The 27746-nt window shown below is 42.7% G+C and overlaps 1 protein-coding gene across 3 annotated transcripts; it reads left to right on the top strand.

Moving 5' to 3' along the window:
* Positions 1 to 902: 902 nt before the first annotated feature.
* elf2a (E74-like factor 2a (ets domain transcription factor)) lies at positions 903 to 27746 on the top strand. Of its 3 annotated transcripts, XM_060927261.1 has the most exons (9): positions 903 to 1282; positions 6520 to 6650; positions 9143 to 9341; positions 17693 to 17785; positions 18993 to 19103; positions 19297 to 19377; positions 21489 to 21681; positions 21782 to 22066; positions 24578 to 27746. In XM_060927261.1, the coding sequence occupies exons 2-9, from the start codon at positions 6576 to 6578 to the stop codon at positions 25029 to 25031; spliced, it is 1491 nt and encodes a 496-aa protein (XP_060783244.1). In that variant the 5' UTR covers positions 903 to 1282; positions 6520 to 6575; the 3' UTR covers positions 25032 to 27746. The 3 variants fall into 3 exon arrangements, with proteins under 3 accessions (XP_060783244.1, XP_060783245.1, XP_060783246.1); XM_060927262.1 differs by lacking the exons at positions 903 to 1282; positions 6520 to 6650; positions 9143 to 9341 and adding an exon at positions 15304 to 15408; XM_060927263.1 differs by lacking the exons at positions 903 to 1282; positions 6520 to 6650; positions 9143 to 9341 and adding an exon at positions 16248 to 16441.

Below are 27746 nucleotides of genomic sequence, written 5' to 3'. Positions count from 1 at the left end.
TAGAGTCACCAGTTAACCTAACCTGCATGTCTTTGGACTGTGGGGGAAACCGGAGCACCCGGAGGAAACCCACGCGGACACGGGGAGAACATGCAAACTCCACACAGAAAGGCCCTCGCCGGCCACGGGGCTCGAACCCCGGACCTTCTTGCTGTAAGGCGACAGCGCTAACCACTATACCACCCTAGATGGATGGTTTTGTTAAATGTTAAATCATCTCATCTCATTATCTCTAGCCGCTTTATCCTGTTCTACAGGGTCGCAGGCAAGCTGGAGCCTATCCCAGCTCACTACGGGCGAAAGGCGGGGTACACCCTGGACAAGTCGCCAGGTCATCACAGGGCTGACACATAGACACAGACAACCATTCACACTCACATTCACACCTACGCTCAATTTTGAGTCACCAGTTAACCTAACCTGCATGTCTTTGGACTGTGGGGGAAACCGGAGCACCCGGAGGAAACCCACGCGGACACGGGGAGAACATGCAAACTCCGCACAGAAAGGCCCTCGCCGGCCGCTGGGCTCGAACCCGGACCTTCTTGCTGTAAGGCGACATCGCTAACCACTGTGCCACCCTGGATGGATGGATGGTTTTGTTAAATGTTAAATCATTGCCTGACAAATCAAAATTGTATAGTGTGGTGAGGAGGTCTGAGTTTTATCCCCCTCTCCTCTACTCCACTCTATTCATCACTTAATCTCTGTAGGATCATTTAATTTCAGTTTTTATATACGTTTTTAGGAGAAGATCCCCTGTTAATCAATGCAAAAAAAAAAAAAAATTCGCATACTTGTTTTGCGTCCAATTAATCCTGAAGTCGTCATGGGCGTCTTGGATGACGTCAGGAGTCTGTGGTGCGCGGTGACGTCACGCGTGGTGTTTGTCAGAGGAGCTTCATTTCATTTCACTCGGGTTGTGCACGAGAGCGAGAAAAAACAACAGCCCGCAGATTAAAATAAAATAAAACAAACAAGCAAAGCACTATACTGTGCTTACACAGAAAGAATAGTGGATTTATTTATGCGGAGTTCCGCTGCTTTTCTTCAGTTGTATTGTAAAGTGTAAACTTTTAACTACGACAGTAATTTGGTCGGAGTGAGCAGCTAAGCTAAGCTAAGCTGTTAGCGGTTAGCAGTTAGCATAACTGTTTATTTACGTAGCGACGTCGCCGCCGTTAGCTTGACATGTCTGGAGAACCTAGCAAAGCATTTTAAACTGGAACAAGGAATCAATTTCAAGAAAAAAAAGGAGCTGTGGGATTAAATACAGAAAGAGGTGAGAGCTGTGTGTGAGTGCGAGAGAGAAAACAAGCCCGTTATTGTTCAAGAGCTTCATGTTTTCTCTGAAGACACTGAACTGACAGTTTAGCTGCTAAGCGTTAGCCGCTGGCCTGCTAATGCAGCCTTCATGCTAACTGCTTAGTTCGGGTTTCATTCCGGGTGTGCAACTTCACCTACTCATGAATTCATTATTATTTAAACATATATTTTTCTTTTTACATGTGTGATTTTTATAAATGGGCAATTTTACAAGCTAATTAGCACATTGGTACCATTTCAACAAAACCGCTAAGCTAGCAAGTTCATACTTCAACAAATACAGCTGTCAGAATTCAGCAAACTTTTTTATCAAAGATGTTTTATCATATTCTTAATTGTGCACATCACTGACACGACTTTTAAAATTGCGTTTCATATAAAAAAAAAAAATGAAAGCAGGTAATGTAAATGAAATTATAATAATAAAAACAAATTAGTCCACAATCTTGAACAGAGATTGTATAAAGATAGTGTAAGGAATTACTATTATTATCCATAAAAGCGAATAATAAACCTTTTTTCATTTATAGAGCACTTTTCACACCCATGGCATCTTTAATAAAGGTACAAATTTGCATGAATAAGCTTTATTTGTACAGGAGACACACTTCAGCATAGCTGTTCTCCCAGGCATCCTGATACAAAATAAAATACAAAATTATAACGAATAGCATAATTAGAATTATTTACAGTATGAGATGATTTCAAGTGATTATAATATACAGTAGACTACACACAAACACTAGTCGGTATAAGGAACTAGTTAATTTTTTTAAATTAAAAAATAAACTAATATATAACGAATGTAAAATAATCGAACACACTCTGATTGTGAAAATATCAGCATGCAAATATAAGTATAGAAAATTTTTTTAAGAGTTACATGATGATACAAAAGTAATGTTGGAGAATACATAAGAATAAAATGACAGATGACGTATAGAAATTAAACTAATACCAAAAACGAAATGCTATCCTGCGCCTGCTTAAATCCCAAGTTAAACACTAGGTCACATTTATCTAGCTGGATACGAGCGTTTCCATAAGTTTTAATGAGTAAACAAATGCCTCAGTTGATTGAAGATTTAGCGTTCGCTTATTTATGCATAAGTTAAATATTTTTATTGGTGTAGAAGTGAGTCACTTCCATGTTTCAGAATTTACCGATTGGTCATTTCATGCTTCTAGCTGTCTGTACACATGACCTTTTATGGAGTTTTGTGGGCGTTGCGACATGCAAATGAGCTGTATCAGGAACAGGAAGATCAGTTTCTGGAACTGTTGTAAATCTGGGAAAAAAATTTACATTAGTTTGGATGGTACAAATATATTTACATACACATTTACTAAAAGATTAATAATTGAAGGGTGTGTGTGTGTGAGAGAGAGAGACTTTTATATCTGGATTATACTGTGGAGTTTAAATTGCTTATTTTTATGACTTTACAGCATTTATTAGATGCCATTATCCACAGAGACTTCTCTCTTTAAAGAACTTTGAGTCTCCATCAAAAACAAGTTATTTGTATAGCGCTCTTAACAACAGATATTGTTGCACAGCAGATTTACAGAAAATTAAAAACACATCATGCTAGATCACAAGGTCAAGACAATTTCAAGGAATGTCTTGCATAATCTCATCTCCTCTCATTATCTCTAGCCGCTTTATCCTTCTACAGGGTCGCAGGCAAGCTGGAGCCTATCCCAGCTGACTACGGGCGAAAGGCGGGGTACACCCTGGACAAGTCGCCAGGTCATCACAGGTCTTGAATAATAAATAATAATTTCAAGAAATAAAGTGAGCCAGCACAAACCCATAAAATAAGACAAATCAAATTAATCATTCAATTATGACAGAGGAAATGGTGTATAAACAGAGGGCGGGTCGGTCTGTGCTCACAGGCGTAATCAGTAAACAAAAGCCTCAACTGATGGAAGATTTAGCGTTCGCTTATTTATAATTAAATATTTTTCTGGTGGGCGGCACGGTGGTGTAGTGGTTAGCGCTGTCGCCTCACAGCAAGAAGGTCTGGGTTCGAGCCCCGTGGCCGGCGAGGGCCTTTCTGTGCGGAGTTTGCATGTTCTCCCCGTGTCCGCGTGGGTTTCCTCCGGGTGCTCCGGTTTCCCCCACAGTCCAAAGACATGCAGGTTAGGTTAACTGGTGACTCTAAATTGACCGTGGGTGTGAATGTGAGTGTGAATGGTTGTCTGTGTCTATGTGTCAGCCCTGTGATGACCTGGTGACTTGTCCAGGGTGTACCCCGCCTTTAGCCCGTAGTCAGCTGGGATAGGCTCCAGCTTGCCTGCGACCCTGTAGAACAGGATAAAGCGGCTAGAGATAATGAGATGAGATTTTTCTGGTGTAGAAGTGAATCAAAATAACTTCCACTTCTGTGTTTCAGAATTTACCCTGATTGGTCATTTTGTGCTCCAAGCTGTCTGTGACCTTTTATGGAATTTTGTGGGCGTCGCTACATGCAAATGAGCCATATCAGTAACGGGAAGATCAGTTTCTGGAACTGTTGTAAAGCCAGGAAAATTTTTTTAATTCAGTTTGGATGATGCAAACATTTACAAAAAGATTAATCGTTGGGACTCAATGTTTAGATTGTTGAAATTTTTGCGCCGTCTATCAGTGAATCCTTTCCACGTTAGATCTGAGTTGACTTCTAATTTAAAAAAATTTCTGAATGCACTTCATGAACTCCTGGGGCACTTTTTGTTTTTTAAACCTTAAATCTATACTTCCTACATAAATCATCTTTGTGATAAAATATTTATTTCTCTCAAAGTTGATTTTCGAGCTAGACTTGGATGGATATATTCGTGCGTACCTCTTTCCCCAAAACCCTGTAAGCAAATGTGAACATGTTCCTCAGACCAGTTTCAGGAAATTGTGGATTCAAGCCAGCATTCGATCCAGGACAAACAAAGCCTGCGTAAACAAGCTGGGCAGGAAATGAAGTCGAAATATGTTCTCACCCCCTCCCTCGCCAGCCCCACCTCCCCACTTTTTTGCCTCATATTTCTCCAACCTTACTTTTTATTCTTTTCACTTCCTCATCAGACAAACGTTTCAGAGACAGATGTGCGTACATCTACACACAGGCATACACGCGCACACGAAGAGTTCAATCACCTGATCTTCACCGTTTTGTTTCTCTCTACATGGTTTAACTGTGCTTAATTATATTTGGACGCAATTACTCCACAGAATTACGATTTCAGCGCTGTGTGAAGAGAGTGGGAGATTTTGCTACGTTTAACATCATAAAAGATTGAGTTTAGGATGAAAACAGAACGAGTGCAGCTCATGTGACTGGACTGAGAGGAAACAGGTCTCTTCCTCTTTTTTTTTTCTGTGTTATGCATATGTGGCTCTGTGAACGAACACACACTTATGCTGGAGGGAAATCATTTTCATGAAAGGATCTTCATGAGGCTGAAACTCTGTTTGAGATGTATTCAAGAAATGTAGCGACGTTCGAGAACTTTCTCGCAAATTTATATTAAAAAAAAGGAAAAACTCATTTTAAAAAAGGAGTACAGGGTTGCTAGTTCTATCCTGAGCTTGGTGTACTGTCTTTTTCTGAGTTCTCCCTGAGTCCATGTAGTGCAGTAGATGGATTAAGTCTGACTCAGAATGAAATTTCTGCTTTTGCTTAGTTTGCTGATTTTGTTTGATTTGTTTTCTCACTGCACATCATCATTATTAAATGAACCAAAAAGATAAAAAAGGCAAATCGTTGCCAAGTGTCAGTAGAAATCATAAAAATCACCCAAATACAGAGAACACATGAGACGTGTTTAGTAGATTACCGGATAATCGCTATTCCAAATGTTTTTGTATCTGATCCACTCTTTTTGTTCATCAGTCCAAATCTCTTGGACACATCAGTCACATTTTCACAGCACTACAGCTCTGTTCTTTGGTTCAGTTTCGCAGCTGAGCTCTCTATAGCCTAGGTCACAACCGGACGTATGATTTTTTTGGCCGTGCGATTTTTGCCGTTTCCCAAATCGCTGCGTTTTTTTTGTTCGTGGAGAAAGACGCACGTTGGCCGTAAGTTTGTCTTGCAACCTGAGAAAAACGTAAGCGCCCGTAGAGTTTGTTTGACATGACAATGAACCTCTGCGGCCGGTCTACGGCTCGAAAATCAACACGTCACACGCGCGCCCTCCGTGCGTTTCACGCATTTTTTGCACGTAGACCGGCCGTAGGAGCACGTACGGCCGGTTGTGACCGAGGCTTATAAAAACATCATCCGCAAACCAAAACACACGGCATGTTTGGTTCACTTCTTGTTTTCAGGTCGATTCGGGATCAAATCACTTTCTCGGAAAACAGCAATCTGACCTGCACTAACGAACCGCCGATGTATGTCGGCGTAGTTTTGAATACTGCAAGTGTGTGAAGTGGGATCTTTGGGATCGGTTCTGGATGAGTTTAACAGGGAAAAAAAATCCCTGAAATAAATTTATTTTTGTCCTCGTTCTGAGTTGAGACATGCTCATGAGTGCTTTCAGATCTGATTAGAATTTAATTTCCTGAAATGTGATTCTGTCTAATTTTATCTCGCAGCACTTTTTTTTTTTTTTTAACTTCCCCCTGGTCCTGGAGAAAGACAGACGTCACGTGGCTCCTGTCTTTATCTGTGCAGAATACAAAAATTCAGGACTGTGCCTGGACATTGCCTTTATGGGAAAAATATAATCTGCAGGACAAAAAAAAAAAAAAAGTCCCATGTTTGTATCTAGCTCTCTAGGTTACAGTGTCATTGCCATGGCAACCATTGTTGATTTACAGTAAAACACGAGTCCTAATAAACTAACCAGTGTTCACGCTCAATCCAACACGATCTGCGGCCGACATGAAGGGACCGAAGAGTTTTCTGTTTAGAGTATGAGTCACAGCTCTGCTTTCTGCCCCACCTCGCTCTCTTTCTCCCCATTTTACACACACTAAATACCACAATGCTCTGTTTCTTAAGAGTTCCCATTTTACACCAACGCTCAGTGAGTCATGGTGTGGATTTAATGTTTGTAATAAAAAAAAGAGACAATAATCAAATAAATGAGAACTGTTAAAGTAACGAGTTTGGTTTAAAACAGAGTACAGGAGTCATTTTCCGAAATAAGAATGAACTCACTGAACCCATGTTTTAACCTTTTTTTTTTTTTTGGTCCTGTTAGGTTTGCTGGTTAAGCGGAGTGGACCTGCAGGACTGTGTGGCACAGAGGAATGAGTCATGACCTCTGTGGTGGTAATAGACGGTGGAGGGAACGTCCTGGAGTATGTCACCGGGGACGAAGAGGCGCAGCAGGTACGGCACATGTCCTCAACTTATAGAGCACTGCAATATAAGCGGATAGATGGATAGATTTACTTTATTGATCCCAAGCTGGGAAAGTTATATGTTACAGCAGCACGTTATCAGACATGCGAAAAGAAAAAGGCACGCAGTAGAACATAAAATAGAATTTAAAAAAGATCCCAGGAACAAGCCGACCTGTACAATATACAGATAAAAATGTAACGATAAAATCTGTGAATGTGCATTAATTACTAGTGCTAAAAACAAGAATTGTGATGAATGAATATAAAAACTGTGGAAAAGTGGTGGTATTGAACGGAAGATAGATAAATAAAAACAAACTCTAATGGTGCACATGCTCCTTAGGACGTATAATACACGGCCTTCGACTAAATCTCGACCTGTCGCTTTAGCCCTATTCAAATTGGATTAGTTTATCAGCAGGACATGGTCATAAATTCATTTACGCAGGTCTCTGCTCAGGCAGAAAACGCTCACATCCAAGTTTATAGCAGGTTGGAGTTCCTACAAACCCAGACATTTGCATCAGACCAACATATGATCATGTGCCATTCACAACATGGCCTCCAAGCCAAGTCAAACCGGAGTAGAGAAAAGACACGGATTCTTATAATAAGTTTAATAAATGATTTTGAAAACACAATAGGCCATTTGCAGGAATTGGTCCCGTGTCAGTCTTCCCCATAGCAACAAGCCCGTGGTGGGCAAGCTAACTTGACATTTCTTGACAACCATAAGAGTTTGACTGGCGATGCGAAGCAATCCATTTCTATAATGGCTGTTTTTGCCTTTCCGACTGTCTTTTTTGACCCAAATTTTCGCGTGTACTTGGAAAAGGTTTGTGGTTTTAACTTCTGTCGTCAGTTAAAGCGAATCATTGGCCGTAAAAGAGAGGTTTTTTGGACTCAAGTTGGTCGCCGCCGAAAGAAATTCATGTGCGAAATGGCGGATATATCTGTATTTATATATCTGTATTTATTTTCAAGAATCTTCACACATTAAGCGAATGATAAAGGTAGAAAAGGAGAAATTATAAGTTATAAACATACCTGAGAAATCCGCCATTTCGCATGTGAATTTCTTTCGGCGTCGACCAACTTGAGTCCAAAAAACTCTCTTTTACTAGCCTGGCTAACGCGACTTCAAAGCTCTCCAAGCATTTGGTCTGGCCAAGCTATTAAGCCAAACCGTTTCCCAGAGCCCGTGGTTGACCCGCCTCCCTGAAATGCCTCAGTTTGCTACTGGTCGAAGCCAGAAAAGGCTGTGACGAAGCTTAAACCAATCACATCACTCTTTCCTCTGACGTATGCGACGCGACGGGGCTAACTGGTAGATTAAACTCTTACCGAAGCCGGTCGGGAGCAAGGCGAAAACGTCCTTCCTTTCAATAAATACCTCCAGGGCTGCTCTTTGCTCCGTTTTCAATGAGAACTTCCCGTTGAATGCTTTCAATACAGCATCTACCGCTGTGTCAAAGGCTTGCCGCTGCTCCATGTTCGTGATGTGAATGAAGCGCTTCCAGCATAGATTCTGTAAACAATCTATGGCTTCCGGTCGCAGTTCTACTACGTCAGTGCCTTGAACACGCCTCTACCCCGGGCCGTTGGAGATGCTCAAAGTTGATTGGTTCCCGATTTTTCGGGAGCTTGGAAATGCTGTAGATAGCCTGCCTGGCCAGACTAAGCTCGGAACAGGCCCTCGTGTTGCATCACGCTTAGGATGGGCGGGCCCAGGCTACTCTTTTACGGCCAATGATTCGCTTTAACTTACAACAGAAGTTAAAACCACAAACTTTTTCCAAGTACACGTGAAAATTCGGGTCAAAAAAGACAGTCGAAAAGGCAAAAACAGCCATTATAGAAATGGATTGCTTCGCATCGCCAGTCAAACTCTTATGGTTGTCAAGGAATGTCAAGTTAGCTTGCCCACCACGGGCTTGTTGCTATGGGGAAAATTGACACGGGACCAATTCCTGCAAATGGCCTATTAAATAGCAATCATGAAGTGTCGGAAAATTCACGAAGTATTTAATATCTGAGGGAGGGACGATGATGCTTGCGCTATGGGACTGAATACGACAAGCAGCAGCGGTCGGACATTTATTTATTTATTCCCCCCCCCCCCCCCAAATGAGGCGATACCTGCAGAGAAAATCACGCATGTGTGTATCCAGACAGGACTAAAATCCTCAAGCGAGCACTGAGTTTGACAAAAAGCTAGTAGGCCTGTAACGTTCTCAGAGGAGGACGGAGAAAAACACCGACGTAGCCGACGAGGATGGAAATAAAATCACAGATGAGCTCCTGTAGAATAGGAATTGACTCCAGGACCAGGTGTAGATTTAATCCTGTCTGGAGTAGTGCTTTGGAAAAACTGTAGAAAACCGTCCTTCACACAACACGGAATTCCTACTCCGGAAGATCTCATCCTTGAGTTCAGCAAGTGATGGCGAATCAATTTGTGTGTGTTTGTGTCATTAGGAGGTGTGTTGTGATGACACGGTGATCCACGAGGACGAAACCGAGTGTCCCGCGGTGATCGTGGAGCAGGTGAACAGCGCCGACGTGGAGCAGTGCTACGCCGCTCAGGTGCTCGTCTGCGACGATGAGAACACCTACCTGATGCAGGACGTGGTGGAGGAGCAGGTGGTGGAGACTGAGGTGCAAGACGCAAGCATAGGTAAGCGGTTTTGAATTCGTATCACGTGCAGTCGAGCTGGATGGGTGAATTTTGAGCACGGTTTGGAGATAGAGTAGGTCCGTTGTCATAACAACAAAGTGCGTCCAAGTCCACCGAGTGCGTTCAAAAACCTCATCCAGGTTTGATTAACGAACAGACGTTAGGAAGATGAGTCGACGGTAGCTGTAGCTTCTGAATATTTCACATTTGCTGAAATTTAGGAGCAAACGCACTCCGGTTGTTGAAAATAACCTAAAATACTCTTTATCTAATCCGGATCGTCCCTTTACCAACTTAAAGTCTGGTAAATAACCTTTCAAACGATGAGTGAAGTCAACTCGTGTCCCACAGTCTCTGAGAAAATAGAGCGATATGTTTCGTTAGCGAGCTGAACACGTGCTTTCTGAGACACATGAAGCCAATCAACCGCATCTTTTCAAACTTCTGCTCATGCTGTGTCACGTGGTGGCGTAACAAGGAACGGAGGAACACACTATCCACCCTCTTCTGCATACATTAGCTCGCAGACGCTCATGGTTGACAGAGGAGAGAGTTTGCCCCTCCCACTGGCCAGTTTGGACTCCCGGTCACAGATGACTGTGTATCGGCATCATCGGGATTCGAACACTGCTCTGTCGTGTCACTCAGGAGTATGGCATTTAGAATCACACCATTAGAAGCTTCAATTTAAATACAAGCATCCGAAGGTTTTTATTTTTGAAATCGTATACCATCTGAAGTTGAGTTTTGAACCCGAATCTAAAATTTTTAAACTCCTTAAAGATGTGACTGAACGTTAGAAATAGAGGTCTGCGCGGGACAGAATTTTCAGTCCCGCCCGCTCCCGCATTGTGCAGTCCCGCTCCCGCAAAGAATTATGATTTTCAGTCCCGCTCCCGCCCGCACCTGCCATATTTTGTCCCGCTCCTGCCTGCAAATCCTGCATGAAGCAGACGTTCGTGTTATTTCTCACGAAAGTTCTTGTCATTGGCTTGGGGAATTAAACATGCTGAGCTTAGCTGAGCTCTCCACTGACCGACCCTTCACCTAGCGCACGTAGCGAGGGTGCGCGTTGCCAGGCGGCATGCGCAGCTGAGGCTTTACAGAGATACTCATTGTGAGCTTCACTAGAGGAGCTCTGCTCTTCTGCCATGATCGGAGATCTCAAACACGGAAGAGCGGAAAGGAATCGGAAACGTACGCGAGATTAGACCACATCCGCAAATTTAGGCATCTTAAAATGTTATTAATGCCAAATAGAATATCCAGCACAAATTATATATGATAGACATAAATTAATAATTTATGTCTTTTATTTTAAACACGTTTTTAGTTAGCGGGACTGCAGCTTATCACCTCTCCCGCCCGCTCCCACATTGTGCACTCCCCCTGCCGCCCGCAATGAGCTTTCAAAATTTGTCTGGCGCCGCACTGCTTTGCGTCGGGTCCCGCGGGAGTGCAGGGCTCTAGTTAGAAATTCAAAATGAAGTACGCACGCTTGAAGTAGATTGTACGTTTAAGTCAGTTCCAGATTTTTGTTCTGCAACTTTCAGTTCAGAATTCAGTTTCAAGTGGAATTAAAAATAACATTCAAATTCAAAATTTTGCATTTAAGTCCAACTTTCGATCTTAACCTTCATGCTTCTACATTCGTCAGGCAACGGATTGATATAAGAAACAGAATAAGATTTATTTAAACATCAGTTTCGTCCTTTTTTTTTTTATGTCTGATTTATGATTGTTGCCTCGATTCATTTCAGTCATCAGCGTTCAGATCCAAACTGTCTGATCTTCACACCCCTGTTCCTAACTGTAATTCTATAATTAAGCGATCTCATACTCGAGGTTGTGCTGCTGTACCGAATATCAGCACGGCTTTGTTTCGGTAACTAATCGCAGCCGTGCTGATATTCTGTACAGTAGCACAGCCTCGAGTGTGATATCGTTAACATTTTGCACACACTGTGGCCAAATATTCATTTTATTTTTTGAATGGAAATAGATCCTGAAGAAGCCACACCCACTTTGTTAAAAGTGCTTCCGGTAAAAACGGCTTCCCTTCTTCTTTTGAATCGTCATCTGATGTGTTTTCATATATTAGGACAAAGGTTATATTTTTGAAGAGTATCATTTCTCGTATTCAGGGCGGCGTAGTGGTTAGCGCTGTCGCCTCACAGCCAGAAGGTTCCAGGTTCGAGCTTCACGGCTGTGTGGAGTTGACATGCTCTTCCTGTGTCTGTTTCCTCCGGGTGCTCCGGTTTCCCCCACAGTCCAAAGACATGCAGATTAGGTAAAATACTCAGTACACGCCAGTGCGTACTTGGTGCCAGTCCCAAGCCTGTGGATAGATTGGGGAGGGAGGGAGGGCTGCATCAGGAAGGGCATCCGGTGTAAAAACCTGTGCCAAATCGAATATGTGGAACAGATCCGCTGTGGCGACCCCTAACAGGAGCAGCTGAAATAAGATGTTGAGTTCTCATGTCCAGTCATGATGTCTCGAACACTACGGTAATAACGATTTTGGATTAGGACGTGGAATTTTACACGCAGGACACAGATGTGTACCAGTGCCGTTATGTGAAATATCTGTACTTTTGGAACGGTTCGACCAAATTAGTGGACCGGAACTAACTGTTGTACGTTTAATTCAGATAAATAACACATTTGAGAGATGTTGATCTGGTGTAAACTGTTTTCTTTACTCATTTGACATTGATCTAAGACCTAGGTATGCTGCTTGTTTATTTTTTTAAACTGGTTGTAGTGTACAGTATTTGTAGTATATATGGGCAGCACGGTGGTGTAAGTGGTTAGCACGGTCGCCTCACAGCAAGAAGGTTCTGGGTTTGCGGCCGGCGAGGGGTTTTCTGTGTGGAGTTTACATGTTCTCCCCGTGTCTGCGTGGGTTTCCTCCGGGTGCTCCGGTTTCCCCTACAGTCCAAAGACATGCGATTAGGTTAAAGGGCACATCTTGGGTATATTTAGGAGCAAGATCAATGTAATTCTCTTATTTTATATTAAACTTTGGTCAAATATCTGTCACATTTTGTGCAGTTTTTTTACCTTGTGTAATACCAGAAAAATTTAGTTGAAATCAAGCCATTTGAGGCGAATTGGTCCGCCTCTGAAAAAACTTGGCATTTGGATTTCCCGGGAAACATTGATTTTTGTGACGTCGCGCGCGGGACGCCTCCTTCTGAATCCCATGTCAGCGTTGGTTTGTTTATGAGAATATGACCTGGTGGTTTTCTGCAAATTTCTTCAACGTTATCACATAATTATTAAAGTGGTTAACAGATGTATCGTAGGAGGGTGTAGCAACACCAATCTTGATGGGATTAGTACTCATCATTTCCCAAAAGACCGGACAATGAGAGAGAAATGGGAGCGCTTCGTGTGAGGCACCCGGAAAAACTGGCAACATGCAACAGACCACAGCATCATATGCGGGGCTCACTTCATAAAGCCCGATGACTTTGAGAACTATTTGCAGTGGGAAATGGGCTTCAAGAAGCAACTTGATCTGAAAAAAGACGCAGTTCCATCTGTTAGAATGCCCAAAGCAACACCATCTCCATTTGTGTTAGCGTCACCAAAGGAGCCAGCCGTGTTCGTCTCCCCTGACAGAAGCCGAAGTGCCGCATCCACTGAGGCCCTTGAAGCCGAGGACTAAGCAGAGCCAAGAAAAAGACCAAGAAAATCGGCAATTCACAAGTTGACTGTTGCCAGGGTAAGAAATAAGAGAGACTATACTCTAAATTAGGTGTTCCTGTGTTTGTCTCTCAGCCTGCTGGCGGATCCGCACGTGACATCACGAATCTGGATCAGCCTGGCTCCAGACTCCCTTGGGATTTTTCCAGACGCGTTTTGTTATTTTATTTTTTTCTGCTGTAGACAGATGGCCTTGGGCAAAATTACCCTTCTGGATGAGTGTGTAAAGGGACATTCATATAAAAAACACGAATTTGGTCCAGGATATGCACAGATCCGCTGTGGCAGCCCCTAACAGGAGCAGCTGAAATAAGATGATGAGTTCTCATGTCCAGTCATGATGTCTCAAACACTACTGATTTTGGATTAGGACGTGGAATTTTACACGCAGGACACAGATGTGTACCAGTGCCGTTATGTGAAATATCTGTACTTTTGGAACGGTTCGACCAAATTAGTGGACCGGAACTAACTGTTGTATGTTTAATTCAGATAAATAACACATTTGAGAGATGTTGATCTGGTGTAAACTGTTTTCTTTACTCACTTGACATTGATCTAAGACCTAAGTGGCCTGCTTGTTTATTTTTTGAACTGGTTGTAGTATAGATGGGCAGCATGGTCGCCTCGCAGCAAGAAGGTTCGCGGCCAGCAAGGGGCTTTCTGTGTGGAGTTTGCATGTTCTCCTCGTCCAAAGTCATGCGATTAGGTTAACATGGGACGGCCTTGAGCGAGGCACCTGATTCCCAGCTGCTCCCCGGCTCTGTGAGCATGTGTGTGTGTGTTCACTGCTTCAGATGGGTTAAATGCAAAGAGGAATTTCACAAAATCAAGTTGTGCGTTCTTTCTAGGGCTGTGCTCACAGCTTGCGATACTCGATCATGCACGATTTTCAGGGGTACTATACGATATAGTTTACTCACTTGAAAATCCCATATATGACACATTTCATGCATATCGCAGCAAGAAGGTTCGCGGCCAGCGAGGGGCTTTCTGTGTGGAGTTTGCATGTTCTCCTCGTCCAAAGTCATGCGATTAGGTTAACATGGGACGGCCTTGAGCGAGGCCTGTTCTGTTCTGTTCTGTAGCAGGTTGTCATCAATTTTCACTTGATTTAAAGCATATTTCATGCCAGAAATCGACAGAAATTCATGCTTGCAACCTGTTCCAACCAAAAATGTTTTTATTTACAAATGGCGCTTCTAGTTACTCAGGGCCTGCGCACTAGAAATTAGGCGCTCTGCTACAGACGCTGCAAGCCACTAATCACGTCCCCCATGGCCTCGTCTCGAGACTCATTGATTGAATAATTTTGGCACCAAACGTATTCGCACCCTCTGCTTACAATACATTAAAGACATCGTTTAACTCGATATATTGCGATATATACACTACCGTTCAAAAGTTTGGGGTCACCCAGACAATTTTGTGTTTTCCATGAAAAGTCACACTTTTATTTACCACCATAAGTTGTAAAATGAATAGAAAATATAGTCAAGACATTTTTCTGGCCATTTTGAGCATTTAATCAACCCCACAAATGTGATGCTCCAGAAACTCAATCTGCTCAAAGGAAGGTCAGTTTTATAGCTTCTCTAAAGAGCTCAACTGTTTTCAGCTGCGCTAACATGATTGTACAAGGGTTTTCTAATCATCCATTAGCCTTCTGAGGCAATGAGCAAACACATTGTACCATTAGAACACTGGAGTGAGAGTTGCTGGAAATGGGCCTCTATACACCTATGGAGATATTGCACCAAAAACCAGACATTTGCAGCTAGAATAGTCATTTACCACATTAGCAATGTATAGAGTGGATTTCTGATTAGTTTAAAGTGATCGTCATTGAAAAGAACAGTGCTTTTCTTTCAAAAATAAGGACATTTCAAAGTGACTGATGGCAAACGAGCACAGCCCGAGTTCTTTCTTTTTCTTTCTGATGGATGGAGAGCGACCTCTGCTGGTGTGTTGACAGACTTTCAGAACAATAAAACGTCCTTTAGTTTAGTGTAGATGGGAAAGTTAAAGGCGCACGCTTGGAAATTAAAATAGGAAAAGTTCACTATTAAACATTGATAATCATAATAATAATAGTTTTATGCGGTGTATTGGAGATTAGAAATGAGCGAGTGTATAGTCCTGCACCGGAAGTATGTCTGTCTGTCTCGCGCGCGCTGTTTGTCTGGTCTGTCGGGCGGAAGGATACACAGTGATGTGCGGCGTGAACCGGCGCCGGAGTGCGGAAAGTAGTCCGTGCGCTCGCGCTCCGCCGCTCTACTCGCGCAGACAGCGGGGAATATGGCGGCTCGGATTCACGAGGAACCCGAGAACCAGTTGGACTTGCTGCTCAAAGCGGGTAAAGCACACCGATTTAAGCCATCGCGATACAGCAGCGTCGGTACTGCACGAGTTTGTGTGTGAGCTCGGTTCTGTGTGTGCGTGTGCGTGCGTGTCCCCTCGGAAGCGCAGGATGCAACGGTGCTTTGGTGTTTTAAATCCGGAAGTGCATCTGCGTGAAGAAAAGATGAGCTGAGCTGCTCCTGTCTAAGGCTAGGGATATACATAAGCGCGCGTGTGTGGATTATGTACAGCAGGTGTGTGTGTGTGTGTGTTGTAATGTTCTTGGTGGTGGTGTGTATGTGTGTGTGTGTGTGTTCTCTCCTCCTCCTGTAACGGGACAGATGCGAGTTGTAGTGGGAAAGCAGGAAGTTCAGATGGATGTGTGTTTCTATTTATTTATTTACCTTCATCTCTTGTTGTCTGACTTTATTAATCTAAGCCCGAACATTTTTCTGATTTTGTACAAATTCATCTCATTATTGAGCTTTTTTTTTTTTAACGAATATTTTATTCTTCATCTTTGATCCATAAAACTGCTCTAGTTGTCGTTTGATCCATATTAAACGTGAAAATAATTCCCATTCAACGTCATTTATGATCGTGATGAAGTGTTTAGACGAGTCTGTTTCTTTTTGATGTTGATGGCGGAAGTGTTTTGGAGGTTTTTTTTTTTTTTTTCCCCCTGATGACTAGAACACACTTCTTTGAAAATTTCTCGCCCAGCCAATCAGAACACCAGAATGCAGAAGTTGTGCCGTCTGGAAGCCAATCAGAGAGAGGGGCGGGTCTTGTTTCTCGTGGCTAAGGGGGAGGGAGGGAGGGAGGGAGTTTGTAAACACGGAAGTTTGTCTTTTGTTGATCTCTGACGGAAGTCCGAGCCTCTTAAAGCTTTTAATTCAACACCAAATCGCTTCTGAGTGAGATTAGAGAAATGTTAGTGTCGTCTGGATGCTGTGAAAATAGTTAAAGATGGTGTTTTTTTGTTTTGTTTAACGTTTCTTTATTCATATCTACATACGTGAGTGAGACCAGTCTGGACACAGTAATGAGTAAGCGTGTGTGTTTTTTCAAACTTTTGGCAGGTACTCTATATGTGCATATAAAATGATAACCTTTTTATGCATTAATTATTCATATGCATATCCAGATTCTTTTATGTCATATTACTGGCATCAAAAGGTAAATTAATTGTCCATGAGTTTATAAAACAGGGAGGCTAAAATAGTAATTTGAAATAACAAAAGAGAAAAAACATTCTAGCATCCAAAATGTGTAATGTTCACGTCTGAAATGTGTAATGTTTATTTAAAAAAACAAAACAAAAACAACCACCTTTAGGCCATAGTTAGAAAATAATTTTAGAATTGTTAACATAATGAGGTTAAAAAAAAATCATCTTACCAAAAATAACACTAGCTTAAAAACAACCAGTTTTTAGACATCTAGTTAGAGTATATTTTATTTATTTATTTTTGAGAAGACAATTCAGTGTTACAGAAGTTTATATTAATTAAAAAAAGAGCCGTAAGTTGACTATAAGTGGATTCGATGCATGAAAATGTTAAAACGAACAAAACTAAACATGCCTTGTTACTATTATGTTTCTTAATAATAATACTATGAAGTAGAATTATTCCTGGCAGTGTGAAACCTCCTGTGCACTGTCAACAAGTGATATTTGATTTTGCAAAGCTGTGATTTTATTATTTTTATTATTTAGCAACAGTATTTGTTAATTGCTTAAAAGTGCACTAGTTGATGGGTTTTTTTTTTTTTTTTACTAGTGTTATGGCTAACCTGGAAAAACGTATGTAGACTTATTTATCTACCTACCAACCACGAGAAAAACCTGTTTCGGAAAACTGCCCTCTGTAGCGTTCGTTTGTGTTTGGATGGGCAGCCTGTCGGTTGTTTCATAGACCCATCGTCTCGGTGTGGAATCAGGCAGCGCAGCCAGGGTACTTCTCCAGCGAGCAAAATAAAAAAAAGAAATCACTTGGGGGGGATTGGAACGTAATTAGTCCAGAATAAACACTTGCCTTTTGTTGACGGATCTCCCCAATGCACCTTTTAAAAGCAAGCTTTAGAAAATAAATTGATGTGTGAGGCTTTTTTTCCAAATAAATTTTATTTATTTATTTATTTATTTGAAATACACACGTTTGTTTCATGCAAATGAATTACTTCCTAATTAGAGTGAAGAGGATGTAATAATAGTAATAATAATAATAATTATAGTAGTAAGAGGAGGAGGAAAAAGATGGTGATCAGAGGTTTTGTCTGCTTCCTTTCTTTTCCAGTGGAAGTATCAGTTCATGACAAGACCATTGAAGCGGCCGAGGCTCTGCTGCACATGGACTCACCTGCCAGCCTTCATGGTGACCACAGCCCAGGTACTCACGCGCGCGCACTCACACATGCCCAACAGTGCGTAACGACTCAGTGTGCTCATAGATAACCAGAGTTTAGATGTTCAGCTTGTGTGTGGGTGGAGCTTCATTAAGGTGTACGTTCTTGATGCTTATGTTGCTTCAGGAAGATGTATAACTTGCACGCCCACAGAGCAGAGAGAGGAAGTACGGTGATGAAACGTATACTGGGTCTGTTCTTAGGATGTTTGTTAAATCTTATTCAGTGTTTTTATGTGGCATAATAATAATAAGTTAAATTTATATAGCGCCTTTCAAGAAACCCAAGGACACGTTACAATAATAGACAAAGAAAGAAAAATAAATAAATAAATAAAAAATATAATTAAAAAAATAAATAAATAAAAAGTAAGAAGTCCACCAAGTAGGAGTCAGGATGTAATTCCCGCGGTGTAGCAGCCACAGTCCCACCAAAAGGCGCACGAAAACAAGTCCCACATCTCCAGCACCGACGCCGCCAGCAACATCGCTCGAACACCACGCCATGGATCCACAAAGCGAGCAGAGAAGCTCTGCCACGCAGAGCGCCGGCGCGTCCCAAACCGCCTGCACAGCCACCGCGACACCACCAAGCAACATCGCCCAGAACATCACGCCAAGCGTCAAAGCGTAGAGCGCTGGACAACCATGATGCAAAATGAGCAGCGAGCTCACTGCAGTCCACAGCTGGGAGCACAGGCACCACCCACAGCGAACCAAGGCCCGGAGGGAACCGATGCCCAAAACCAGGTCCGGAGCTACACCACAACCGGTGGAGAAAACGCTCAAACAAACATCAAACTACACACAAACACACAAAAAAAAAGAAAAGAAATAAAATAAAACAAAAAAGCTCCGGTGAGAAGCGGCAGCCAGAATGCGCATGACGTACTCTCAACCGGAAACGGAAACACATAGGTGTGTTTATGCCGGTGCGTGATGCAAACTTTGTCATGCACACAGTGCGTTTTGACTGTGCATGTGTGAAACTGAGTGGGCAGTAAAACGCTGATCCGGTGGTGGTGGTGTGCATGCGTTCAGCTTGTGCACAGTTTCTCTCTTTCTCTCTCTCTGTCTCATTGGACAGCTGTGATATTTAACTGCTATATAAACACACAAAACCCAATTAAATTATTTTAACCCCTACCGGAGCTGTCCATTTTTGTCTTATTTCATTTTTGTGTGTGTGTAGAGGAGTTCCTGTCTGAGATGGAGGTGGAAGTGAGCACCGAGGACATGGGGCATGTCGTGGAAGATTCACAAAGTGTGTTGCAGCAAGAAGATCTGCAGAAGAAGAAAAGAGGTGGCGCGCGCACACAAGCTTATCTCTCTCTCTCTCTCTCTCTCTCTCTCTCTCACACACAAATAGATCTGAGCAAATTCGTAAGAAAAAAAATCCTGCATTATTTATAAATATTCATTACTTGTTCTTGCTAACTCCATGATCACTGTGTGTATGTGCGTTGTTAATATCAAACGGTGGTGTTTTTGTGCAGGACGGAAATCCAAACTGCCGCGGGCTTGCTGCGACGGCTCCTTGGATTTAATTTATAAGCGGAAATCGAGGGAGAGCAAGGGTAAGAGTGCGTCTGAGCTTTTTATATTTAATGGCTACAGAAAAAAAAAAAGAAACTACTGTTATGGCACTTTCACACGAGCAAGTAAGTGATAAGTTGCTTAATTACTAGCTTCAGTGGCAAATTAAACAAAATAAGATGTACAATCAATAATCCATGCTCTTGCTAAAAGCCTGAGATTTCTTTTTAAAAGTCATTAGGATCAGACTGTGTGTTTTCTCTGACATGGGTGAAAATGAGACGCACTATTTTTCAGTCATGTCGGACTCCCGTGTTGTTGAAATGCCTTTAATGCCATCAGGCAGCACTTATTCAGTAAGGTCTTTAAAGGGCTGATGACACGAACATGACTCTATGCAATTTCTTAAATAAACTATACAACATGGCAAACGTGTTAGATTTCTGTTATAATTACGTGAAAAGAAGCTGTTGTTACGCGAATATCCAACTTTTAATTGCACAGCGCAAGGAAACTGGGTCCGTGGCTCGCGGCCATGTTGTGATGTCAGCGGGAGAACACGCTGCGGTTCACTGGCTGTTCTACTCATAGACATCCTATGGTTCTACTCAATGGAAACGGCGCATGAAAACGCCGGTGAACTCTCTAGTGCTAGCTCTTCCTCTTCTGGGAGTCTAGAATTGTGTTGATCTCTTCCGAATAGAATCTATGATAGCCTACCCTCTTTACCCTTTGCCTCTCGTTGCTAGGCGGCAGTTACATGAAAGCCGCAAGCTTTCACGAGCAAATACATGACTGATATCACGCCAACTTTATGATTACGTTTATGATTATCATGTAGAATCTATAGCTCTACGCACCTTTATCTTATGTCGTTTCACAACACATGTTCTGACAGGAGGACTGTCTTTGGATCCGGCATAGCTACTAGTAGACCCCTTCCAGAATACTGGCAGTGTTGCCAGATTGGGATTTTTCCTGCCCAGTTGAGCTGTTTCAAGTGCATTTTGGTGGGTTTTGAACATATTTTGGGCTGGAAAACTTTAGCAGTATCTGGCAACAGATACTGCTGACATTTTCCAGCCCAAAATATGTTCAAAATGCACTTGAAACCGCTCAACTGGGCGGGAAAAATCCCAATCTGGCAACACTGTGTAGGCACTGCTGATGGTAGTAACACACGTTTGTGCTGAACTGAACACCCAAGAGATTCTTTTAAGCTGGGAAGGGTGTCAAAACAATCCAAATCGAAGTGTTCAGAGCACAGGACGGATGTTGGTGAGGGCTCCCACTTGTCACGAGTGCGCCTGACTTGCTTCACCCACTTCGCATGCAGCTCGGGATCTCTGGGAAACTTGAATAAACTTACCCCATCCTTGTGGGTTTTGGAGCAAAAGCCGGCAACACAACGCGAAGGCATAATAACTATATATTATAATAATAATAATAATAATAATAATAATGACAAACTGAACACCTGTCGCATCAACAATAAACTGGTAAGTTAGGAGGAAGGTTCTTTCGCTGACATCATATAGCTCCTCCTCCTCTTTCGTCTCCTGGGTGCTGCAGCCCCTCAAATTTGCCCAAATAGCCGCGTTTTTTATCATAACTTGTAAAATAGGCGCCTTCGTGAATTAATATATGGATCATCGGGAATTACTTTTTATGTTATAAAACATCGCCAAAGATGTCAAAAACGTGTCAGCACTTTAAAGGAGGTGTTTGGCAAGGTATTTATTTAAAAAACATTGATCCGTAATTAATTAGAAACCACTCGGATTTCTAACTCGGTCAGCGTTTTTACAGTTTTACCCCTTGTTCGCATTTAATGAGGTCGGATATGACGGGTTGAGATCAAACTACGCGCCTGGGAAGTAGGAGCTAAAGTTGTGAGTGAGAAACTGAAAAAAAAAAAAGTCAGAACAAGTGCACCATAGGGTTGGTCTGAGGAATTATGAGTCACTTGTTGCTGTATGACCTCACAAATAATTTGCATAGAATTGATCCGTGGTGAAATCGCACTCTGTTCATATTGTCCACAAGGTGGCGATGTTGCCACTGAGTTCAACATCGCATGGCAAACTGTGTACATGTGCAGGAGTGATGTGTGTGTGTGTGTGTGTGTGTGTGTGTGATCTGTCCTCTACAGGCACCACCACGTACCTATGGGAGTTTCTGCTGGATCTCCTTCAGGATAAAGAAACCTGCCCTAAGTACATCAAATGGACAGAGAAGGAAAAGGGCATCTTTAAACTGGTCGACTCCAAAGCGGTGTCCAAGCTGTGGGGCAAACACAAGAACAAACCAGACATGAACTACGAGACAATGGGACGAGCGCTCAGGCAAGAGAACAGAAATGCTTCAGAATGTGCTTCTGAAAACGTCTGTGTGCTGCTAATGGAGTGTGTGTGTGTGTGTGTGTGTGTGTGTGTGTGTGTGTAGGTATTACTACCAGCGAGGAATTCTTTCCAAGGTGGAAGGCCAGAGACTGGTGTACCAGTTCAAGGAGATGCCCAAAGACATCGTGTTCATTGACGACGATATGGAGGACGGGATGGAGAAAGGCAAAGCGCAGAGTCCCACAGCAGCCGACTACACGGCTCCCAGGCGGAGGAAGGAGAGGCTCTCTCCCGTTTCATCCTCCGCGCCCGTCATCAGCATCGCCTCCGGACCGGATAGGCTTGTGTCTGTGCAACAGACTCCGGTCACCACGACGACGGGCCCCAGGTAACACAGGAGGCAGGGGACATGACTAACGTGAAGCACTTTTTAACACCATTTCACACTTTCTTAGCTTAAATCTCTCCCTCCTTTCTTTCTCTTTCACGCCATCTCTTTCTGAAGGCCTCTTTTTCTCTCTGTCATCGTCCCCCTGCCCCCCACCTCTTTTACTGCAGGATGCCTTTCTCCCCCCACACACTGCCTCTTTTTTGCCTGCCCATTTTCTCTTTTTCTTTCCCTTCTCTCTCTCCTTTTGTCTCTATCTCCTTCTTCCTCCCTCCTTTTTTCTCTCCACCGCTTTCGCTCTCTTTCTGACTGCCTGTTTTCTCCTAACACTCCCCCCCCCCCCCAACCTTTCACACTTTCTTGACTCTTAGTTTAAATCTCTCCCTCTTTCTGCCTCTATCTCTCTTCTTTTTCACTCCAGGCCTAGACATTAAGCATTTACCACTGGTGGCCCATTGGGCCAGTGGAATTGAAAAGTTACTGGCCCAAATGGAAAATGTGGTGGCCCGAATGGGCGCGGTACCCGAACCACAGCTGCCACAGGCAGCCGCTGCAAGCACCACAGGTGCTTGCACAAAGAGGGGGGTCCGGGGGCCCTCCCCTGGAAAACTTTGATTTTTCAATTCATATTCGTACATTCTGGTGCATTTTGAGATGAAATTAATGAAAATAAGATTATTCATATTTTGCTAACATTATTATATCTTTATTGTTTGTTCACATTGATATTTTGTTTGCGTTTCTTGTTCTATCAATTTCTTAGTTACATTTAAAAATTTCCTTTGTTCTTGTTCTCTGTTCGTTTAACACATGCTGTTGATTACTGTTTTACATTAACAATTGTTTGTATAAGTTTTAGAATAAGCTAAGTTTTGCCTCACCATGCAACTAGCTTGTTTATAGAATAAGCTTTGCCTGTAACCCACCCTGTGTGATGGAGACATATTTTCCTTTTTTGTCATGGTTTCAACTTTGGCTCATATATTCTCAACATTGTAGATACTGAGTTCTCACCACTGTAGATATTCTAATAGAAATAGAGGTACAATGAACTTTTTACATACACCTTTATATAATAGCCACAAGACACACGCAGGCCAGTCCCAAGTCTGGATGAAAGGTGAGGGTGGCATACTAACCCTCATCATGCTGGATTTAAATGGGCATTTTTATTGCCCATGAAGAAGTTTTATTTCTTAATTACTAAAATATCATGAGAATCACTGATAAACCATACATTTCCTGAAAGGGTGGACTTTGGGGAATAATCTAGTGAGATTTTTGCAAAGCCTTACCTGCTCGGGGGTGATTTATAACCCTAATTACCTGTTAATTAGCTAATTAACAGGTATGCTCAGGTGAGCCAAAAAGGGGTGAAATGTTTGGGTTTTTTTTTTTTAATAAGACAAGATATAAACAAATTTTCAGGATATGTCCTTGGGGGAACTAGTAGTAAATTTTTGCAAATTCAGCTCATTTGCATAAATCGTTGCCATGGCAACAGCAGATACCCTAGCAACTGGGGGTATGCTGGGTTTAGCATGGTCTGGTTGTACCAGAGAGGGTCAGAATAGTTATTATTTTTGTTGTAATGAACTAATGTAGACCTAGTTTGGCTATTTTGATAGATTTCATCATCTTTGGATATTTGAATAATATAATATATGGGATCAGATCTAGTTTACCACATTATTTTATCTGTTCTTCTATTTCAGTCATAGTAACCAACATTTATACTTAATTCTTGAATCACTAAAAGTTGATACACGTGTAGCCATATTTCTTGGCAGTGTATCCTGAAATTTTGATATTAATATACAAAGTCTGAACGATTTTACACCATCTGAAGCTAAAGCGCGTGTGTTGAAATGCTGTTTTACGATTTGGCGAGTTGTAAACCGAGCGTGACGTCGCGCGCTCTGATTGGCTGCCGAGTTCAAAATGAAGCCGAGCATCTCCGAAGATGCACAAAGACGACACACTTCTGTCGCGGAGCAGAGAATGACAAAAACAAAGATGGCGGAGTTCGTATCGAAAAGGTGCATTTTACGAACAATTTCTTCACAATTCTGGGTAAAATATGGGTAATAAAATTTGTTAATTTGTATCAAAAACGTACTGGCCCGCCCGGGCCACTGTTTGGCCAAATTTAGTGGCCCGAAAGACGTAAAAAACACCGCCGGGCCATCGGGCAAGTGCTAATGTTGAGCCCTGCACTCACTGCCTCTCTCTCTCTCTCTCTCTCTCTCTCTCTCTCTGAATGACACACATTCTAAATGACTTACTGCTGAATGCCTGTTTTTTTTTCGCCTGCCCATTTTCTTTCTTTCTGTGACTTTTTTTTTTCTGCCTCTCTTCTGTTTTTCTCTTTTGTTCCCCTACCCTTTTTTCTTCAACTCCCTCTTTCTCTCTTGCCTTTTTCATCTCCTAATACTCTTTTTTTTTTTTTCTTTCTTTCTGTCTGTCCCAGTATCTCCTCCTCACTTGTTTTCATCTCTCTCCCTCTCTCAGGACGGTGAGGTTAGCCATGCAGGTGCCAGTTGTCATGACGACGCCCCAGGGTCAAAAGGTCTCCACGGTGACCCTCAACTCTCCCACGAGCTCCTCTCCGGTCCTGACGACGGGCAGCGTTCTGAGTGGGGGGAACAGCGCGGGTAAAATGGTGCTGCAGGCTATGCCCACGCTGGTGCCCACGCAGGGGCAGAACGGCGAGCGGATCACACTGCAGCTCATCACGCTCCCCGCCACTGCCGCCACCACCCCAACCAAAGCGGGCACGCCCATCACACTGCGCACGCTCGCACCGCTCACAGGGACCCAGGTGCTGCAGCTCGCCGTGTCTTCCTCCACAAACACCCCCACCACGGTCACAGTGCCAGCGGAGGCAGCGCTGACCTCACAGGAAATCAAGATCGTCAAGGTGGAGACTCTGGAGCAAAGCGCACAGGCCACGACGCACAGCTGAGACGCTGTTCACACACACACACGCACACACACACCTGCAGCGCTTGTGTCAAATCAACATATGAACCACATCGATTTGCTTTTATAATAATGACTGTGCTCACGAGGACTTCAGTAATGAAAGCAGCACTACAGCTAAACCCCTCCCCCACGTTCACATTCACGTCCCAACACTATGACTGACCTCTGAACCCAGCCTGCTCAGAAATGAAGCAGCCGAGACGACGCGAGACGCTTTCTGACCTGTCGAAAGTCGAGACAGACTGCGGTCACGGTTACGGCACCGAGTCGTAATCGCCGCTAAAGACCTGACGGAGAGACTGAGACGCTTTGGACAAAACGCAGCCAAAGGAAAGAAAAGTTTCCACCAGCACTGACGGGAAGCGTGGCAATGACGCTGTACATAAACGGACTCGATCGTCATAGTGAACAAAATGTAAAGCAGCTTCTGAATTTTTATTTTAGTTTTCGTTAAAGTTAAACTTTTTCCTTATAGTGTAAATAAGAAATATAAACTTTTTGATATTTTGTATCAGGCAGTGTTTTTTTTTTTTTAAAGCAGTCTTAAAGAAAAAAAATCTTAACTTTGTAGATCGTAATCATTTCATTTTCTATATACAGATTTTGTTTTTGTTGCATTTTATATCCATTATACCTCTTATCCACATTTCTTTTGGCTCATTTACAATTGTGTATAAAAAAAAAAGGGAGAGAAAAGGTATGTGTGTGTCTTTCGACTGAACTTTATTGAATGTTCAGTATTTGAAGCCTATATTTTGTTGTACTCCTCCTATCCAAGCTTGTATCCAAGTAGATTTAAATATACAGGACATTATTATGCAAACGAACGAGATTCTCTTGGCGTTTTGTTTCCTCATGGTCTGACGTGTCACCACTCGTCACTTTTTACTCCGTATCTTATCAGTAGCAATCAACCGTTTGCACAGATCTCCCATGATGCTCGCTGATTTTGTTGCGTCTTTGTGGGACGTTAGCGAACTGTAATTTTTCGCAAATGTATCACGAATTGAGTAATCGCGACAAGGTCAGGTAAAGATAAAGGAACGTCTAGGGTGGATCCGTACGGCGATGAAGACGATGCGTGAATTACACAGACGTCGTGAATTTCCTGGTGTTAACCACTAGCTCCGTCACTGGGTAGCAGATGAAAGCGTACAAAAGTTTAGTGCGAGTTTACTGTAAGGGTCTCGTAGGTTCCTGATGTGGGCAGATGTTACACAAAACACAAACCAAAAAAAAACCCCAACCTCATTACTGACGTTCTGAGGCAACGTTTCACCGAGCTCAACTACCTACGTTTTACTGCGGCTTTGTGCTCTGCATCTGTATCTACAATATAAATTGGAGTAGCGCTTACATGTATATCACTAACAGTATGTCACATCTTTTTATATAAACTTGTCCTTTACGAAATGATCTGCACATACAGTTGTGCTCATAAGTTTACATACCCTGGCAGAATTTTTGCTTTCTTGGCCTTTTTTCAGAGAATATGAATAAAAACTTTTTTCCCCACTCATGGTTAGTGGTTGGGTGAAGCCATTTATCATAATGACAACAAAAACCATCCAAATGACCCTGATCAAAAGTTTACATACCCTAGTTCTTAATACCGTGTATTGCCCCCTCTAACATCAATGACGGCCTGAAGTCTTTTGTGGTCGTTGTGGATGAGGCTCTTTATTTTCTCAGATGGTAAAGCTGCCCATTCTTCTTGGCAAAAAGCCTCCAGTTCCTGTAAATTCCTGGGCTGTCTTGCATGAACTGTGCGCTTGAGATCTTCCCAGAGTGTCTCAATGATATTGAGGTCAGGAGACTGAGATGGCCACTCCAGAACCTTCACTTTGTTCTGCTGTAGCCAATGACCGGTCGACTTAACCTTGTGTTTTGGATCGTTGTCATGTTGGAACGTCCAAGTACGTCCCATGCGCAGCTTCCGGGCTGATGAGTGCAAATTTGCCTCCAGTATTTGCTGATAACGTGCTGCATTCATCTTTCCTTCAACTTTGACCAAGTTTCCTGTGCTTTTGTAGCTCCACCTCCGTGCTTTACAGTAGGAACGGTGTTCCTTTCATCATAGGCCTTGTTGACACCTCTCCAAATGTAACGTTTATGATTGTGGCCAAAAAGTTCAATTTTGGTCTCATCACTCTAAATTACCTTGTTCCAGAAGTTTTGAGGCTTGTCTCTGTGCTGTTTGGCGTAAATTTTTGTTGGTCTACCTGACCGTGGTTTGGTTTTAACAGAGCCCCTGATTTTCCATTTGTTAATCACAGTTTGAACACTGCTGACTGGCATCATCAATTCCGTGGATATCTTTTTGTATCCCTTTCCTGTTTTATACAGTTCAACTACCTTTTCCCGTAGATCCGTAGACAATTCTTTTGCTTTCCCCATGACTCAGAATCCAGAAACGTCAGTGGCTGGATGAAAGATGCAAGAGTCTGTCTGGATCCCAGAAACTCACTCAGCTTTTATGCGCACACACTGATTACAAGCAAACAGATCACAGGTGAGGACGCTACCTTTAGTAGCCATTCAAACCCATTTGTGTCAACTTCTGCACATGTTATCAGGCCAAAATCACCAGGGTATGTGAACTTTTGATCAGGGTCATTTCTGTTGTCATTATGATTTAAAAAGAGAAAACACAGTCGTTTGACAATAAATGGTTTCACCCAACCACTAAGCATGA

The sequence above is a fragment of the Neoarius graeffei genome, chromosome 8, assembly GCF_027579695.1.
Source record: "Neoarius graeffei isolate fNeoGra1 chromosome 8, fNeoGra1.pri, whole genome shotgun sequence".
NCBI classification, from domain to species: Eukaryota; Metazoa; Chordata; class Actinopteri; order Siluriformes; family Ariidae; genus Neoarius; species Neoarius graeffei.
Note: the sequence above shows the minus strand (reverse complement) of the source record. Positions and strands in the feature narration are given on the sequence as shown.

Excerpts from the sequence above, each read along its gene's own strand:
- elf2a (XM_060927261.1), top strand. The coding sequence starts at position 6,576 with ATGACCTCTGTGGTGGTAATAGACGGTGGAGGGAACGTCCTGGAGTAT. Across the intron at positions 19,104-19,296 it reads TCTGCAGAAGAAGAAAAGAG|GACGGAAATCCAAACTGCCG; the intron begins GTGGCGCGCGCA and ends GTTTTTGTGCAG. Across the intron at positions 21,682-21,781 it reads ACAATGGGACGAGCGCTCAG|GTATTACTACCAGCGAGGAA; the intron begins GCAAGAGAACAG and ends GTGTGTGTGTAG.